This window comes from Colius striatus, chromosome 13 (genome assembly GCF_028858725.1).
Source record: "Colius striatus isolate bColStr4 chromosome 13, bColStr4.1.hap1, whole genome shotgun sequence".
Classification (NCBI taxonomy): domain Eukaryota; kingdom Metazoa; phylum Chordata; class Aves; order Coliiformes; family Coliidae; genus Colius; species Colius striatus.
This window is the reverse complement of record NC_084771.1, coordinates 12,658,631-12,677,749: the sequence shown is the minus strand read 5'-3', so window position 1 is coordinate 12,677,749 and position 19,119 is coordinate 12,658,631. Positions and strand designations below refer to the sequence as shown.

At 37.9% G+C, this 19,119-nt stretch overlaps 1 protein-coding gene across 7 annotated transcripts in view; it reads left to right on the top strand.

Annotated features, from left to right (window-relative positions):
• KLHL13 (kelch like family member 13) overlaps positions 1–19,119 on the top strand; it is an 81,342-nt gene that overhangs the window by 30,534 nt on the left and 31,689 nt on the right. The window contains exons 1-2 of one of the 7 annotated variants that reach the window (XM_010201812.2): positions 15,118–15,137; positions 15,616–15,728. The exons of 5 other annotated variants lie outside the window; for them this stretch is intronic. In XM_010201812.2, the coding sequence (XP_010200114.1) occupies positions 15,631–15,728 (98 nt within the window). In that variant the 5' untranslated portion in view covers positions 15,118–15,137; positions 15,616–15,630. Of the gene's footprint in view, positions 1–15,057; positions 15,138–15,615; positions 15,729–19,119 lie in introns of those variants that run through there. One more of the 7 variants, XM_010201813.2, reaches the window with a different exon arrangement.

Below are 19,119 nucleotides of genomic sequence, written 5' to 3'. Positions count from 1 at the left end.
ACTGAAGGATGTGTGTATTTGTGCCTTACTTGAAGGGACTCCCCCAGTGCTAAAGAAACTTACATTATAGAACCCAACAGATAAAAACCACACCTCTACTTGTGTAGTTTGTTTTTCTAATTATAGACATATTCTGTATGTATCTTGGTGATAGATTTCTGATGATTCTATTGTCTTTGGACATCTGGGATGTGGCTGTGACTCAGGTTTCAGTTCACTTGGATGCAAAATCGGACATATCTTGGAAAGTAATTCCACAGTGGTGGAGGCTATGCTGGAAAATCAGGATACTTGGTTTTGTTTGGGTGTTCACTGTATGGGGAGATCAGTAGCTTTTAATCTGAAACTGATTTGTTTTAATGAGCTGCACTTAAAGCTTGCTAATATTGTTAAAGATGTCTTGTAAGAATGAGAGGTGCTACATTGCATCTGCATCAGTGCCTTGCCCTGGACAGTGAAAGTTAAAACAACCGTTAAGTTTGCACATGATCTGCAGGTGTGTAACAGATGTATCCTGCAGGACGAGTGAAGGCTGTTAAGGGAATCAACCCAGTTTCTTAGAGAGTATATTCTGCTATGGCTTGGTGAGTACCAATCCCAAAACCAGATGCGTATGGAAATCAGAAATCCAGATATCAGTGTGACTCCTTTGGTTTATGGTAAATTTCACAACTGAAAAGGACAGTGCACTGTTGAAATGCAGAAGTATGTCTGGGATAGAAAACTTTCAGCTGTAACTACTAATACTCTACCTCGTTATGATATTGTGCATATATTTATGCCTGACCTTCCCGTGACATTTATGAAACCTGAGCATCTTGCTAATCTCCTTCCACCTTCCAAAGCTATGTTACCACATCCAGCTCCATCCCATTGGATTCCAAACATTTTGAGCATGCAACTGCCCTGTTTTAAATCCCAGACTTCTAGTCTCGTTCTTGTGCTCCAGCTCACCTGTTACAGGCCAGTTGAATCAAAGCTGACAGCCAGGTGAGTGGAGGTGTATCAGCCAACGATCTGGAAGGAAAGTTAATTTGAAGTGAATGTCTTAAATCTTTAAACACTCTCAATTTACTTCTGTAGTCCCAGAGAGCATAGAGGTCATGTATCAACAAGTCAGCAAGTTCTTCTACCTCTGCTGGACAAGGATAGCAAAGCCGTTTTCAGTTGCTTAAATGTGGATTGACGTGACTTGAGTGAGTCAGTGATGTGGGAGTGAAGCAGAACATTTGAACTGAAGCAGAGGAGTTTGCAGGCTTTGTAAAGCTGTTCCCTCCCGGCTAGAGCAGCATCTTTGGCTGCTGTCTGGGCACTTTGCTCTCACAGTGAGGTTTTCTCTTCTCTTGTTCTGTCTCCCCAGTAATTAGAGCTCCAATGTGACTGTGTTCAATTCTGTTTTCAGATAATTAGAGCTCAGGCTGTATAGTAAAAGACATAGAAAGACATAGTAGTCTGTCTTGGGCTTTGCTCCGGGCTTTTTTTTTTGCCAGGACATCAGTGAACTGTCATTGTAAACCGGAAATCCTTTTCATTGCTGCTGTTTAGTGGGGTGTGACAAAGATGAGGGGTAATTAAGTGATGCATGATGGCTGGATCTGAAGGTTCACTAGCAATCTCTCTGCTATGCAAGGTTTTAGGAGTAATGAGGAGTGTTGTTTAAGAACAGGAATGGCCTTGTTCTCTGAACAGTTAACATACTAGCTTATAAGACCATTTACAATGCAGAACTTGGGAGCCAAGGGAGGGAGAAAGAGGGTAAATGAACTGAATCACATTACTGGAATTTGCTGTTAAAAAGAATTTATTATGTGCATTCAACAAACAAAGCTAAGGCTCAATAATTTTACTTAATTTTACATGTGCCCTTTAGATTCTATCTGCTTTCATCAGATTACAGCAATGAAGTAAAAGCTTAGTCACACTGTGCTTTGTGCATTGTTCTAGGGTGTTGGAAGAAAATAATCTCAAATAGATTGCTTCTCTGCAAATACTGGATTTATTTATTTTACATCAAATTGCTTCATATGATGGATGAGAATCCTGAACAGTTTTTAACTGTTTGTGGAATGTAATTATTTAACATCCCTGGTAGTCTTCAGAGAGGTCTTTTCCTTTTAATAAATCAGTATTTTGTGCTTGAATTGAGTATTGCCATTGCCCCCCTCCCCCCAGAATCCCTGAAAACACTTGCCAGGACCCAGCCAAATTTTGTCATACTTAAAAAAACTATTCTCCCCAGCAGCTGTTTTTTGTGGTGCAAAGTGCTATTCATTTGCTTATATTTCAACTTCAGTGAAAGAATCAAACAGAAGAAGGTATGTTTTTGTGCATGTTGTTGCTTGATCCAGGATATGAGCCAGAACATAAGGTTGCAGAAATTGGATGAGAAGCATGAAAGAAAAAACCCTCTTCTGTAGTAATGTTTATATAATACTCCCGTGGCCTAGCAGTTGTTGTAACTGTTGGTTTCCCTGCCTAGGTTTATTATTCACTGGATGGTTTTTATTTCAGTGTTCCCAGAGACTCTTGTGGCAAATGTTCATCTTATCTCAACCTGACAAATTCTTCAAGTTCAGTACTGACCCTATTGAATAAATATCTGGCTTATTGCCTTGCCTTCTTCCTTTCTTAATCTCACTGCTGTATCCTGTGCTTTTGGATTTGGAATATTGTGTGGCTAGCTCAGCAGAGATTTCCCAGGTGCCCCCAGAATTAATCTTGCCTTCTTTTCGTGTTCCCAGTATATGCTATTCAAAGGCCTCAAAAGCTTCAACTTGCAAGGATTTTAGTGTCATAAAAGTAACGAGTTCATTTGAGATTGCCTTTGAATCACTAGACACCAATACTGCTTTCAGTTTAAGGTTTGCAATTTAGAGTCAGTATTCCAAGTAAGTGAAGAAATGATTTGCTAAACTGCCAGAATCTATGCAGTGGCAGTTACAGATATCTGTAAATACATGGACAGGCAGGAACAGTTCAAGCATGACTGATGTCAGTGCTTGACTTGTTAAAGTAATCAGATTTTTAGAAAACATTTCATTATGTGGCATTCTAGCATTGCATTTTCCAGGCAACACTGTGCAATATGCAGCAAGATTTTGTTCAGGTGGTTGCAGTTGTATTTTGCCTGGTCTGAGTTAGTATCGTGATTCTTATGAGATCGTATTGTGCAACTTTGGTGTTATATTCATTCTTTCTGAGGTTCTTTGAAAACCTTTCAGGCATATAAAGTGGTGTTACAGCATTACTTCTGGTATTGTTTGTGATGAAAGTAACGTTTTGTACTTGTCATGATGTGTATACACCCTTCTGCATATTATCATTTAGTTTTGTGTGGGCAAAATGGTAATTGCATCATCTCCAGAAACCAAACTGCTGAACTTAGGAGTAAAAAACCTTAATTGTAAGAACAGGTTAGAACAAAGCTTTGTTTAATGTAAGTTTTGCTTGATTTGGAGATCCAGGAAAGTGATTATATAATGGGATGTGAATGTATATAGCTGAAAGAATAGGAAAGGCTTGTGGGAAGGTGTGATGAGCAAGTGGGTATCCTTATACACGTCTTTGTATTTCAGCTGGTTCTGCTGCTTATATGTAACTACTTGAGCATGGGCTTGGATTTGTCTGATATCTATCACCAAGTTTCCTAATGATGTTTCAAATTCGTGTAGTTGAAGTTGAGCAGTTTGAACTTAAAGTGAAGAATTACAACCAGAAATATCGAATTTGTGCATCAAAGATTGTCTAAGGTTGGAGAATTGCTAAATGTTGGTCTTGTGAAGAACAGTGGAGCATCAGAGTTGACATGCTTGGAGTCAGTTATCCACATAATTTATTAATGTTATTTCACACCTAATTCTGTAGCTTTTTTCTCCTTTCACTGAAGATGTGCTGCTTTTTCTGCTTGGGAAATTGTCAATGGAAATTTGACATGTAGAAATGGTTTTATACTGAAAGCTCAGGTTGGAAATGATGAAAAATGTCTTGAAGTCAATTTAAACTCATCCTTCCTTGTGTGCTTAGCAGTACAGATTATATGGCATTGATCCAAGTATAATACGGAAGGAATAGTGTTTATACTTGTTCTTGCATTTATATTTGCCATATTATGATATTAATGAAGCTTTGGTAGTGGGAGGTAAGGTGAGGAAGTTCGATTGCTGGTCTTGTGTGTGACAGTCACCTACTGTGCGCCTCAGTACTAACCACTTCTAAAAAATTACATTTCACAGTTGCTGTCACAAGAAATGGTTACTGAAAAGCTGATGGTATAATAGCTGAAGCATGTTATGTGAAGGAGTTTCCTCTGTTACCTTTTCACCAGACAGCTGGTAGTTTCATTTTGAACCTTTCTCTTCATTGTGTTGCAGAGGTGGTGAATAATGACTCCCTCTACACCTTTAGCATGACTTTTGTGACACCATAGGCTCTTAATGTATTTCTTCTTGCCTATCTACTTTCCATGCTAAGGCCAATCTGCAAGTTGTTCTTTGTACAGAAACCTCTTCACAAGTTTGCTTATCTTTTTAACTCTGTCTTTTATTCCTTTGCTGTAACTGATGAGATGGGGCAAAAAGCTGAGTAGCTCATACATCAAACCTGGTAACATGAGAAAATGATACTGTGTTTGCACCAGGCTTAGGAACTTTTAAGAGTGGACACAAGCTAGTCCAAGCTTATGATGTTGTACAAATCAACTGAAACTTGAAAGAAAAGTAGGATTTTACATCAATGTCCTACATGAAGTTAGCTTTCTGGTTATCCTGGCTTTTTACCATTTAAGTACTTATTTTCATAAATTTCCATGTTATCTTGTAGAGCAGTTCTTATTAATACCAGAAGGTGGCAGAACTGATTTTCCTAAAAGTTTTTTCATTGCAAGAAGCACAGGATGCTACAAAACTTATTTTAAAGCTGTAGGTCAAATTTTGGTCTAAAGCAAGTTTTATCGGCTTCTCCCTTAATAGTGAAGGGAGCTATTTAAAGGTATACTCATTCTACTGTTTTTCAAAATGTGAAAAACTGTGGTGGGACCCATGCTGTCTCTTAGATCTGAAGTTTGTGAAGTTGGAAGTAGTTTAACTGATGTGCAAGATGAGAAGTTGTCCATCACATGTGCAGTGGAATTCTTTCCTCAGCTGTGTTACAGGAGCCTGGTTTCCCATGAATGCTTTGATAATTTACAAAATGAGACCAATTCCTGCCTGTTCTGAACTCTTCAGGTTAGCTGGTGCAATGCAGGGATAAATTATGAATATGGTAACATATTAATTACAGTTTTATGTTGTAGCAGCTCTAACCACATACTCATTGATAGGTGTAGCAACGTTAAGTGCTTGAACCAGTAACCTTTTCCGTGCAAAAAAGGCCAATAAGCGTTTAAATTAAAATCTCTTATCAGCATAATATGTATTTTGTTCTGGCAAACTGGAAACTTTGTCCTTTTGGCAGTGTTGCTGTGCATTTAATGTCAAGTTGATGTAATAAGGCATTAGATACCATGTCATGTGATGAGTTCTGCCTTAGAGAAGCCTGAGCAATGTTTTGGTAGTGGAAGTGTTGGTACAGGGGTGCCCTGGGTGGGATGAGGCTGTGACTGCCCTGGGCCAGACCCATCTAGGGTTTGTTTTGTTTTAAACCCTTTTTAATTTTGTTTGAATAAATGATGCAGGAGAAAACCAAACCTTGATATATTGAGATAGATGGAATTTTTTTTCTTTCCTTCAGCACCCTCTGGCAGGCAAACAACTGAACTGCAACCTGTTTTGACTGTAAAAAAGTAGAGAACTGCAGCTGCAGAAGGTGCTGAAATCTGAATGTTTCTTGTTTTAGCTGACTTTTGTACAGTCTTTTGGTGCAATATCAGTTCCCCCAGAGGACCTTTACATCTCATCTAACAGTTTGTTTTTTTCCCTGTAATGTGATTTGTCCTGAGCCTGCTGTGATTCTCTGGGGCAGCACAGAGGAGTGATGTGACTGTTTTGCATAAAGGTCTAGTGTTCTTTGTAGAATTATATTATTTTTGCTGACTGAATTGCCATCAGGGCAGGTTGGAAGGGAAGTGATGCAGCTCTGCTATCGGTAGCTGTCACCTTCGACCCACCTCATGCAATCCTCTTCTCCTTAGAGCTTTCGGTTTTTGGGTGGGTGTTTTTTCCAGTTCTGTGTTTCAAAATGAGAGTTTTCTAGGGTGAAGTGATGTGATCACATGTACACCACGGTAAACATGTAGAAAACTGCCTTGAGTGTGCAGTAGTGCAGGGGAAATGGCTCAGCAGCGGGACCTGTAGAAGCTGCAACATAAACCTTTCTCAAAGCAATGAACTTCAGTTTTCCTTAGGAGTCAGATGAAGTTTTATGAAAGAAAGGTTTATAATCAGGAGATTTTAAACCTCTTGATGTAACTATATCATTGTTTTCAACTCAATATGTTTAGCATTCTTCTCTGGGCCTTCCTAGAAACAGCTTGTGTGTAGACTTCTCTGTACATACAGTTATTTTATGCAAAGCAGTATGTCCTCATTTAATCCTAAATTATGCAAATAATTATGTTGTCACTAAATAGGGAAGTTGTAACTGCAAAGTTGTTCCAGTCTAAGTGACTGTCTTAAAACTGTCACTTTAAATCTGCTTCTGGAAATGAATTCATAGCTTGTATGTTTGCCTGTCATAAACAACTTCAGTGAAGTAAATAACTTACATCTTTTGAAACTTTGCCTAGGAAACGTACAGTTTTCTTTACTTTTGTATTCTCAGACATGCTAGAGAAGAAAGCCGTTTGTAATTTTCTTTCTATAATTTATTATGCAGGAGTTTTGACACTTGCTGAGTTAGAAACTGAATACAGTGATACATTTCAGAGAAATATGAAATGTGGAATGTTTAACATGAAGTGTCATTTTGTGATCTGTTTTTATCTTCTGGAAAAATCTAACTGTAAGCAAGGTGTACACATTGAAAGTCTCTTATTTTTAAAAAAATTATAGTAACCATGAAGATTGTGCTAATTCTCTGGAATGAACGTGTAGTCATTGATTCTACACCTCCACACAACCCATTCAGCTGAAAGTGAAAGACTGTGACTTTTGGGTCATTTGTGTAACACCCAATAGTGCGAATTTACAGAAAATCTCCTTTTATTGCAGATAATAACTAGCTATCTTCTGGAGAGGTAGTATCTAACTGCAAGAATATTGCAGTTAAGACTGGTCCACGTAGTCAGGGCTGAAAGGATGATTACAGGCATTGTTGAGGACCAAATCTTCCTTGAGCTGCCAATGTACATCTTCAGTGTCTGTGCTCCTGGCCCTCTTTCCAGTGAAAGAGCCTGTGAAAACTGTCCATTTTTGTCAGTTTCCACTGCTGCTGTTGGGAATGGAAGAGCATCACAGTAAGAGACTTGGTTACTCAATTTTGCATTCCTTTTGGGAACAGACAGTGTGGAAGTTATCACTGACTGGATTTGGTGAGAAAGGGGGTCCCAAGGAAAGAAACCACATTTGATGTTTGGCTCCCAGGTTGCACACAGTGATTTCTGACAGCCTGGACTTGAAGTATCGGCATCTTTGTCAAAACCTTTTGATCTCCTCTGTCAATCTTTCCTGAGGGAAACATGTCAGACTGCTCACGCTGGAAGTTCTGTGGATTGCAGTTTAACAGAGTGGATCCATCAGAAGTCACAATGCAGTGGGAGTTGTTGTGCTCAGAAAAAGTTAATCTTTTTGTCTTTTAAAGAAATTGAGTCATTACAGAAACACACAATACGAGCAGGGATCAATGTGCTTTATTCTTGCCTCCTCATGCCCACTCTGTTCAACAAGGACTGCTTTGTTGTAGGTGTGCAGGACCACAAAAGCTCACTCCAGTGGATAATGCCAATATGGTTTAGGGAATGCCAAATGACTAACAGATTCCATGTAACTAATGGAAGAATGAAAGAAAAAGACTACAAACTTTTATTTTAAGAATATTGAACCAGCACATAACCAATGTAATATGCAGTTTGCTGTCTGTGGTGCAGGAAATGCTGAAGTTGTTAGTGGCTGGTGCTCAATCATAGCCTCCTTTTAATTACTAAATTGTTTCATATGTTTATATCATATGAATGAGATGTGTAAATGTATTTGGACATACTGTACTAATATAAATTGAACAGCCAACAGACCATAACATCTGTGGAGGAGTTGTTTAGAAATTCTTTGTAGTTCACAGTTTGACCTAATGAAAATAACTGTTGCTTCAGCCCAATTATTTTCTTCAGGGTCAATCTGGCTGCTGTGACTGTACATTCAGATTGATGTGGGGATTTATTAAATATAATCACCTGGGGAAGATGAGCGCGGTTCTCTGAATTTGATGTTAATTCAAAAGCATTTCTTCTTAGCAGTATGTTGTCAGCAGACTACATGGACTTGGATCAAAAGTTAGAAACCTTCATTAACTCCCTTTGGTTTTACCTCCTACTAAGTGTTTTAAGACCTTATTTTACCTCATGTCTTTTATGTAAGAGTAGTTTGCCTAAGCAAAGCTGTATTTTAATTATTTTTTTCTTGCATATTATATCTTGTAGCTTGTCATTAACAGTGCATCTTGACTCTTGGAAGTGATTTCTTGCTAGAAATCTTAACTCAATTTTGGAGCAAAGCCCTCTTCAAGAATGCACACGTGAAAATGAAGGGCATCCATAAGTGTCACAAAATATAAACTACTTTAATAGCTAGAAACACATACTTAGGAACAGATTTGAAGTTATTTCTGAGACTCTATATAGTTATGAAATGTACTTTCGGATACATTTTAAATATTTAGAAGGATTTATTAAAATAAAAAATGTATTGGAGCAATTAACTTTGGTTGTTTCTTGTGTGTCACCCTTTTCCTGTCAGTTTCTGGGAAGCTGACTTAACATTTAGCCTAAGTTACATTTACTAAATGGTTTTAAGAGTATCTGATTGTGACCTGATGGAAATGATGTGGGCTTTTTTTAACTGTTTACTGTTGCTGAATAATATCAGAAATTTAACACTTGGACCATCAAAATGTGTTTCTTGTTAATGAATGGTAGTTACAAGGACCAGGCTGTGGGGTTTTGAAGAATGTATGAAATGGAAAAAGTCATTACTCAACGTGATTATTTCTCAGTCAACCAGCTGCTGCCTCTTTGGTTTGTTGAAGAACATACATTTTTGGTAGTCTCAAAAATCATGTGAGAACTCGAATCTTTCCTAACTGAGGTGTCTGGGAAGGAAGAGGAAGTGGCTGTGTCAGCTGCTGGGTAATATTTGTCATATATATGTCTATATATATCTCTCTATAAAAACTTCTGTATGTATATAGTGCATGTGTAACATATATATACAGATGCTATATATACACATGCATATAGTATGTGTATGTATATTTAGGTATAAAAATAATTTTCATTGAAATGATGTATCCTAAAATGTTACTGCAGCAATTTCATAATGCAGGAAAAAACTGCTGAGTGGGTGGATGGCAAACTGCAATGCTTCTTATTAAACATGTGGTACATGCCGAGTGACTGCTTAACTTAATATTTAAAGATTTAGGGATTTTTTTTTTCCTATCCCATTTCAGAAATGGCCTTACAGATGTTACTGTACAGACAGGAACCTGTACTGCTTACAGCATTTAGACAGAAAGGATTGGCTACAAACCTAGTTTATCTCACTTCTTTATGCTTTACAACTTATGACTATTCCTTGTTCCTTGAGCAGTCAGCCCAATGTAAAAAGAATTCAATATATTTGATAGCAGCTATTTTGTAAGCATCTCTGTTCCATTTATAAGGCTGTATGCATCTTGATGTCTACAGTGCAATTGCTTCCAAGAGATGCTGTAATTTATATCTAGTGTCTGAGGGTGTTTTTTCCCCCCCCAGTTATTAAAAAGATTGAGACAACGTAGCAGATAGTAAATCAAAGTGTGTGTATAATTCTCAGAACTGTCTTCAGCTGTTTTAAAGCTTATTTCTTAATTTACTTCAATGTAATTGAAAGACTCTTTCTTTGTAAGGAGATCTTTGAGGTTTCTGGAGAAGTTGTGATTTCAACAAAAGTATAGCCAGGTGCATATTACCTTTTTTTTCCCTATACTTCAATATTTGGGGAAGGTTACAGTTTCGCTGTGAGGAACTGCAAATGTTCCTTTGGATTCCTTGTTATGCAGAGATATGCATTCCCTTCCTAGGAGTTGAGTTGGACTAGATGATCTCTTCCAGCTCTCGAGATTCTGAGATTCTGTGAATTTTGGTATGAATGTTTTAACAATATATGTTCAAAGGAATTGTATTAATTAGCTGTCTTGTATATAAGGCAGTGCTGTCAACACCATCATTTAATTATTCTTTTCCAGTAACTGGAACAGCTGCAGTTTAATAGATTGAAAAGCCAAAGGTGGAGACATAAGAAGCATCCATGTGAAGGGGAAGGAGCTGAGTAAGGAAGCCAATTAAACTATCGCTGTCATCATTATTTATTCCTATTCAGTGTCTAGACTTGAACTTTCACTTCCAGATTTGAAGTTAAAGTTATTACATTTGAATTCCATGGCTCTGTGAATATTTTACTGGGTTTTGGGGATTCTATTTTATTTTCTCCTGTATTAAAATGGCTGTGTGTAGTAGTATAGATCAGCTCAGCAGACTGGTAGTTGTAAGATACACGGAAGATCAGAGCAATTCTTTCCAATGTGAAACTGAGTTTTTTTCAGTATGGAGTGAGCTTTGCTAGTGCTACAATCATAAAGCAGAGGTTTTATCACATGGCAAGGTGCGTGTTCTAAAACAGAAGCGTGACTTTGTACCAATGAATCTTTAGAATGTAACTGTTTAAGAAAAGACCCTTGGAGATCTGAACGTATTTACCAGTCTTAATGCTGCCATTTTAACCTTTTTTTCTGTGTTGTTGAGTCTGGCATCTTCTATGAATAAATGCTTTATTGGTAGCAAAAAGTCTAATGTTAGAAAACAGTATTTGTGACAAATACTTAGATCTTTCTGTTGTCTGCATTTCTACATGAAGCTGGGAGATGTAAATCACACTGTCACTGTAACTTTGAACATTTTTCTTTCTGTAAAGCTTAAAAGAAGCCTGGGGTTCTGGAAGTGCAGAAGGCTTTTCAGGTCATGCTAGAGAGGGTTTGCAAGACTTGAGAACGTTTCCATATAGCATAACCCTCCTTCCACCTAGTGCTTTCAGTTCCTCTGATACTTGGTAGATGAATAAAAGGGGAGAGGTAAGCAGCTTGTTGGAGCGGAACAGAGAATCTTTTAACCGCAGAAAATCACTTGACTGAGAAAATATTTTTTTTGTTTTGTTTTAACAGTTTAAGGGCTGAAAAAAGAAGTTAAACTCAATCTGTGCAAACCTATGACAATCCCATGGCATGGTTAGAAGTTAACTTTTAGTTTTCTTATAAAAATTCATGTGTCATTCCAAGGTTGAGTAATTTAGACTAGTAAAGTTTTGTGGTGCCACTGGGTTCTCATACATCTGTCTGACTTTTTCTTCTTTGAACAGCAGTGAATGAAGTCTTATGGGAAATGCAGAGACAGTTTAAAGGTTTTGTTGGAAGTATACATGGCCCAGAAATATAAGCCTACTGTAAGAAGAGGTGTTATGCAGGTAAAAGGCAATGAAGGCACATGTGTTGAAACAACATGGTAGCAATTTAAGTGTTCAAGTTGCACAAAGCAAGGAGGAGGATGTCAGGAGACTAAGGAAGAGAATGAGAAGAGGTTTTGACTGCATTTCTATCTCGAAGACCAGGGAGAGCTTGGAGATGAAAAGATGCAGTGATCATCACACTTTGAAGGAGTGGTTGTGTGTGTGATGTGCTCATGTGCTTGCACAATACAGTGCTGCCTGCTTCTCTTGTTTGGGGCCAAATCTTGCTTCTTGATCAATAATGAAGAATGGTTTTGGTGGAGGATGGAGGAAGAGAGATAAGAAATGCCTTGGTCTGTGAAGCACTCTTTGGGGTTTTTTGTGGAATCAGAGCTGCACTGCTATACAGCCTCAGTCAATAGCTTCTGACCTTGCTAATGGCTGAGGTCTGTAAAATGGGAGCTTGGGATCTTGCCTTTGGTATTCTCGTTTCCTTTTTTTCTTTTGCCACCTGTTCAGTTACTTTATGGAGGAGTTTTCTGTGGAAGTGCTTGATAACCTGGCAATTACTTTGCTGTCTGTCTGCTTGGTGCAGTTTTGGAAAAACTAGTGTGGAAATTATAGTTTATTCTCATCTTTCGTATACAGAAATAATAAATATAAATAATAATTTATAAATGATAATACTTTTGCTCTTGGAACATGAATTTGCCTGTGAGAGAAATACAGAAAGCGAACCCCTTGAATGATCCCAATAAGGTGTTTAATCTGTGCAGTTATTATGGGACTTCAGCATTTAAGAGTTCTAAACTTAAAAGCAAATCTCCTATTTGGTGTATTTTCACAGCACTGCTCTAGGAATAATTATTTTCTTGGGAAGCAGGATTCTGCACAGAGTTGGAATGCTCCTTTTGGCCCCCAATACCAGTTAATTTGAGGACGAGTGGCAAAGTGATGTAATAGAACAGAAAATGTAGTATATTTAGTGCAATACACTCCATGAGATCAGATTATTTTTCCTATGTTTTTAAATGTGTAACTAAACTATTATTTTTAACTCTTAATTAAAGTAACAATAATAGACTGTGTTTTTTCCCTTCTCTTAGGGGTAGTTTGTGTAAAAGCATAGAATGCATTTAGATTTTCTTTTTCCCTGGGAATATGTAACCAATTTGTGACTGTCAGAAGAAAGGGGTTTGTGGGTTTTTTTCATTTTAACGTGCAGATAGGTGATTAATTTCTCATGTGGTTCTTTTGCAAGTGAAAAGCATTTGCCCGTTTTTAGAGTAGTACCTGGCATGCTGTTTCCTCTAATTCCATGTCTTGTACTTTGGCCATCTATTAAAGTAGTGGGTGCAGCATGTTAGGAGATCATTAAGTTCGACAGTGCTTGGGATTCATATGCTTTAAAAATATATTTACTGTTACTATTTTTGTTTCTGTGAAGTTTCAAATTAGATTTCTTGTGAATTAAAAGGAAAAATAAATGGGAACTCAAGTAGCCACTGGAGAGTAGATATTGGAGGACTAATGTTGCTCTGTAAGGTGAATGGTCTTGGGGTCAAGTGAGAAGTAGCTCTGACTTCTGGATGGGCACTGATTGACTTAAATACTAGTTAATGCTTGGGAATGACTCTGTGGCTTGAGTTGGCTTTTACTTTACTGGTCGAAAGTAAAGAGATACTTTTGAAAACATGTCCCACTGATTGTCCTTAACATCTGTCTCATATTATTAATGCTGTTGTTAATGTTGTTAATAAGAGTGTAATCAGCTCCCTGGGGATGGCAGAGCAAGCAGCTAGAGACTTTAAAAGCAGTTACCAGTTGTTGCACTGACTGCACACTCAACGTGCAGAAGGGAGTGAGAACATTTGCTTATTGTATTTTAAGACATTTTCTGCATGATGCAAATGCAAAAGCAAAATTGAATCCATGATTTCAGAATTGTGATTTTTTTTTTTTCCCTTTGTGTTTATAATTCAGCTTAACGTTTTGGCCTTCAGAGAAGTCATGATCTAGTAGTCTGGTGTGATGTATATGTATGAGGCTCTTGCAGCAATACTTACAATGCGTGCAGGCAGGCATGGCTGTTGCATGTAAATGCATGAATTCTTTTATTGAAAGTAAGATTTCTTTATCCTAAAGCTGCATACTTGCTCTCTTCAGGGCTAGTGTTTCTCAGTATTTGTAATATACACACTTGTCCTACACGGCATACGTCTATTCAGCATTCAGGTAGCAATTTCCGTGGAATTTGTTGCTTGTATTAGTGTTGTGTGTAATTTAGAACTTCCTTAAAGCAGTTGGAGAGAGCTCCTCAATTTTTTGTCAAATAGGTGCATCTGGTATTGAATTGGCCCTTATCTCTGACCATCCTGGGTTATTTTGGTTCTTTGCCTGTGATGTTATGGTAACAGCTTCAAATGCCCAAAAGTATTTTGGGCAAACACTTTCAGAAATGATGATCAGAAGCAGCAGCTATTCCCTGGTGATTTAATTCCAAAAATAAACTAAACAATGTAGGCTTCACTGTTACAAAAAAACCCTATGAGAGTGTTATTAAATGTTATTAAAACATAGAAATTGATAGAAATTCTGCTTCTGGTTCTATTCTTAGTTTCTGAATAGCGTGACAGGGTGTTGGCTTTTTTTTGTGATAGGATTAAGCTGTCCTGATGAACAGAAAAATTGTCTGCTGTACAAAGTCTGTTCTGATGTCTGTAGATTAAACATCTTAGTGTTTATTTGGTATAATTTGGTGATACATTAAATAATTGTTTTTCATTCTGTTATATTCCTATAAGGGAATCTGTATAGTCAAAGCTCAACTTCTTTTCACTAGAAACCTGCTATGCTTATGCATGATATGCTATTAAATTCGCCCTTCCCCTTTTTAATAGCTTGCCTTCTATGCTTCGTGCTGGCATCAGCCCCAGGAGGTCACCAAGTGGAGCACAGAGTTGCAGAGTGGTCCCTTATGGACACCTGCGTGACCGTCTGCTTTGTCAGTTCTTCAGGCAATTTGTGAGCTGCTGGGGAGGGGGGAGAGGCGTTGAGAATTAGGTTGTTGATAGCGTCCCTACAAAGCCTGCTATTAACAGCGTGCTACTCTGCTTCTCTACTGCAGAAGACAGAGTGATATTTGTGTTCCCATAGCATGTTGTCAAATGCGTGAGATTTTGCTCATCCTCCTTGGAAATGAGAATAGGAAAATGAGAGCATCCTGAACCAGAAGCTATTAGAAGAGCATACAGAAACCTGCAGTGATTTGCGCTTTATTTTGTCTTCCTAGCTATGGATTAGAAGGACTGATTTTTGCAATGGGCTTTTTCCACAATGGCATTCTTGTATTGTTTGGTCAGAGCTTGCACAGGAGGAAAACAGGCTGCTGAATTTAGCCACTGATCTCTATTAGCCGTGGCCTAAGGCTATGCTGAGATTTATATCCCATTTGTATTGTTGCAGCTCAAAAGAAGAATGTTCAGAGGATGACAAGTGTATTCTGAGTAGGTATGTTGTTTCATTTTCATATGAAACCCATTTTTTTTCCTGCTTCCATTGGTCAGAAATGAGGTTAATAGGAAGAGAATATAGTAGAGTGCTGCAGTGTCCCTGTTAAGGTAGAACAATAGCATCAGAAACAGTTCTTTAAAAATTAGCTGCTTTTATTAAATAAAGCTGCATTGTGCTGGTGTGCACAGTGCAGTCTTTCCTTTTTTTTTATACATCTACTGCAGTCAGCGCTTCCCTAACGAGGTGGCACTATTGTTGAGTTAGAAGGATAGAATCATCATATTGCTTTAGGGGACAGCAGGATTTAAAAGGAGATGCCTTGCAGCCCTGTTTTACAGATTGGAAGCATCGGTTTAAGGGCATTGGCAGAATCATTTCCTTGTTCTTAGCAGCAGCCACTGCTGTGTCAGTAGTGTGTGGAATGGAAGTCCTAGTTGGTAGTCTGTTATGGAAACGCTGTTTACTGTTATTGTAGTACCGTGGTGACAACATGCCATTGAAATGGAAAACGAGCTCTCCTGCTATCTGGAAATTCCCAGTTCCTGTGCTTAAAACATCCAGGTCATCGCCACTTTCTCCAGCATACATGTAAGTGAGAGAAATGAGGATAATAAGGTGGGATTGCTTTCGTGAGACTACCCTGTGGCAGATTACCCTATTGTATATTAAATGACATTGGCACTCAGAATTTTACCTTGCTTTCTATGTAGACCCCCCCCCCAGATTTTATCCTGGATGTTTCATGATGGATGTTGTGTCGAGTCTTTCCCTCTTTGTTGGAATGTAGAGAAATCGTGCAGGTTAAGCCATATCCATAATACTAGTCGTATCTGTTCATTTGAAAAGTTCGTGTTGCTGTTAATTTGTAGAGCTGATCCTGAATTGACAAGTTAAGCTTTGAAGCAGCCTTTCTTTGTAATGTATATGCTAACATTTCCTCCTCCTGACTGTTACTCTTGGAAATCAAACGTGAAATCACCTGCTGTATTGTACTGCACTTTTGTTCATGTAAGTTCTCATATGAAAGAAATAATCCTGCTTGGATCTTGTTTTAAACTTGAAAGTCTTAACCTTAATACAAATCAAATGTCTTTTTTGCAAAGTTATAATAAAAGCTTAACACATAGGTATAAACAATTCAGATCTGAATATTTACATAGTTAGGCAATTTGTCCATGTAAAGTAGCTTCACATAAGAGTATTTTAATACACATGGAAACAATATGCCTTTGTCTTGCCAAATCTTGATGGAGCTTTTGTTCACCTTTTGTTGCTGTGAGTTCTGTGTTAGCATATACAGGTGGCTTTTTTTTTTTTCCTTCTGTGAAATAAAACTAAGCATATGATACTGAATTGCTTCTGCCTTTATTTACGGAAGCACCTCCTTCAAAATGAGAGTGTTGCTTTAAAATGTGCAAGTAGCAGTGTAGCTGACTTCCCTATCTGGAAATTACTGTGAAGACTTATTACCTTCTAATAGTATGCAAGCCTAATTCCTACAATATTAGTGCTTTTGACCTTGTATTGTTGTCTTGCAAATAGGCTTTTGCTTCAGCTACTGTAGAGGTATGCTGTGTAAGAAATAGGTATTTACAGGTCCTGTAAAGGTCGTCTTTGATTGTTGCTGAGAATTGCATTGATAAGCAGTGGAGCTGAAAGAATACAACAGTATGGTGGTCACTATTGTTCTCGGTCAGAAAGACTGGCACTGAAGGACCTAACCTGCCTGTGTGGAACCTGTGCTGTGCAGATTGCCATTCAAGATTAATTTTCATGGAAATGCTACAGTCTTTTCACTCACTAAATGCACCAAATATGCTTAAGGCTACCAGAAGAGAAACTGTTTCCAATAAATGATTACTTAGTCGGAGTTCCTTAAAAATACAACTTAATACATTGAAAGTATCTTGATAAAAGAGTAAAAAGAGTAGTAGTCAGGCTTTTGAACCTATTTCAGAGAAAATGTCTTTAGAGTTGTATGTTATGCTTTTGTTTTTTTCAAATATAGTACTTAATAAGTGCAAGAGAAAATATGTAGCCTAGTCTCATTTGTCTGCTGCTGAAACATACGGTTTCTTTTGTGTCTTGACTTTAACTTGCTCTCTGTATGATCTGCCTTTTATGATAGAGATCAATTAGCTGATTATCTCTGTGTGTTGAAAGTATGTGCACAGGTTTAGTGATCATGCTTAACTATAGGATGTTGAGCTTATCTGGAACGTGTGAAATATGTGATCTGCAGCCTTAATCAGCTTTTTAGAAGGGCTCAGTGTATCCCAGTGTCCATGTAGATTTCACTGGCACCCCGTCCTGACATTAGAAGGACTCTTAAATGTAACATAAAATATTTGATATACTTTATTATAAAGAATGAGAAACGTGATGAAGTGACACCTATTTGCTTAGGCTAGCTGATATCAACTGATAAAAACCCCCTTTGTAATTTAGGTTGAACCGGTAAAATAGATGTCTGTTGCAGAAATTACAGCCAATTTGCTGATGTTCTACATGGTCTGATGTTTTTCACATATGTATATATTTATAAATTTTTTATTAATGATACTCTGCACACTAGGGAAAGGTTTAGGTTTTGAGTAAAAGATTGAGGAGTAGATGGCATGTGAAATGGAACGTGTGTTGATGTAAAATAAATGTCTGTAAAACTCTTGAATTAACAGATGAACACTACTTGGTATTTTGGATCTAGAGTATACAAGGATATAATTGATTTTTAAATTCTTTAATACTTGACATACTAATCTTAGAAAATAGGTTTGTAGTGTATTTTGGAATGTAAAGTAACGAGGTCTTAAAGACAATTTTTTTCTGTGCTTGAAATTCCAGTTGTTCAGGTTTTTCTAGTAAAGCTGACGTGAACTTTAAAAGCTTCATCATCCTTATTAAACTGATTGTCAGGACACATAGATTTTATTAGTGGGTTGGTTTTGGTCTGTGTACACAATATTTGAACTCTGCCTTAGTTTCCTTGTATTGAAATGCTGAGATTGGCAGTTAAGAGCATGTATGGCTTCTTGAATGGACCAGACACTGCTGTAGAAGAGTCAACTGTCCTACAAGCTGTGCAGCTGTGCAAGCTGCAGTGTCTGCTTGAGAAGTTTATGGTAGTTCCCAACACAGGGAATGAATATGAAGAGCTCATCTCAGATAGTTCTCTGCTGTGGGGAAATTTGTGACCAGGCAGTACATGAAATAAAAGACCTGCTGAAGTTGAGCTGATGGCTTTGTAGGCGAGGATGTGGTTCTGTTACGAGAAAGTCTGCTGATTTCGGTCGATCTGGTACTGCTTTCCTGGCAATGGGAAGGTGCAGCAGTGATCTGCTGCCTCTTGACTGGTGACTGTTTACTACTAATTATTTATTAAGGATATTCTCATTATATCCTGACTCCGAGAAGTACTTCTTCACATTATACAGAGGGCAAAGGCTGGAGGGGAATGCAGACATCCCCTGGTTTCTGTTGGAACTAATGTGGAGTAGCTTGAGCTTTCTCCCAGGTAGATTGGGAGATCCAGTGACATCGCATAGGGAAAATCAGATGGAATTAGAATTGGAGCATTGACATGTGACTAATACATGTAGTTGTAATGCAGCCTGGCTTAGGCTATGAGTTAGGAATGTGCAGAAAAAAGTACGTGCATGTTGCCTTTGTCAAGCTGCTTTACATTTTCCTTTACGATACGAACAGCATTGGGGCTTGGAATATAGATTCCTTTTGTCAAAATACCTGTGAAAACTGGTACGGCAAGTTTATGCTTCACTAGTGAAACCATATTCACATTTGTGTTTACTATGTGGGGACAGACCTAGGTCACTTACGTGGGCAGGTGAGCAGTTTCAGCAAGTGATTCAGAGGAAAGCACAAAGTGAATACTACCGAATTAGAGAAGAGGTATTTTTTTGCACCTTAGCTGTATATTGGTAGCCACATATTAAAACCAAAAACACATCTGTGACTGCCA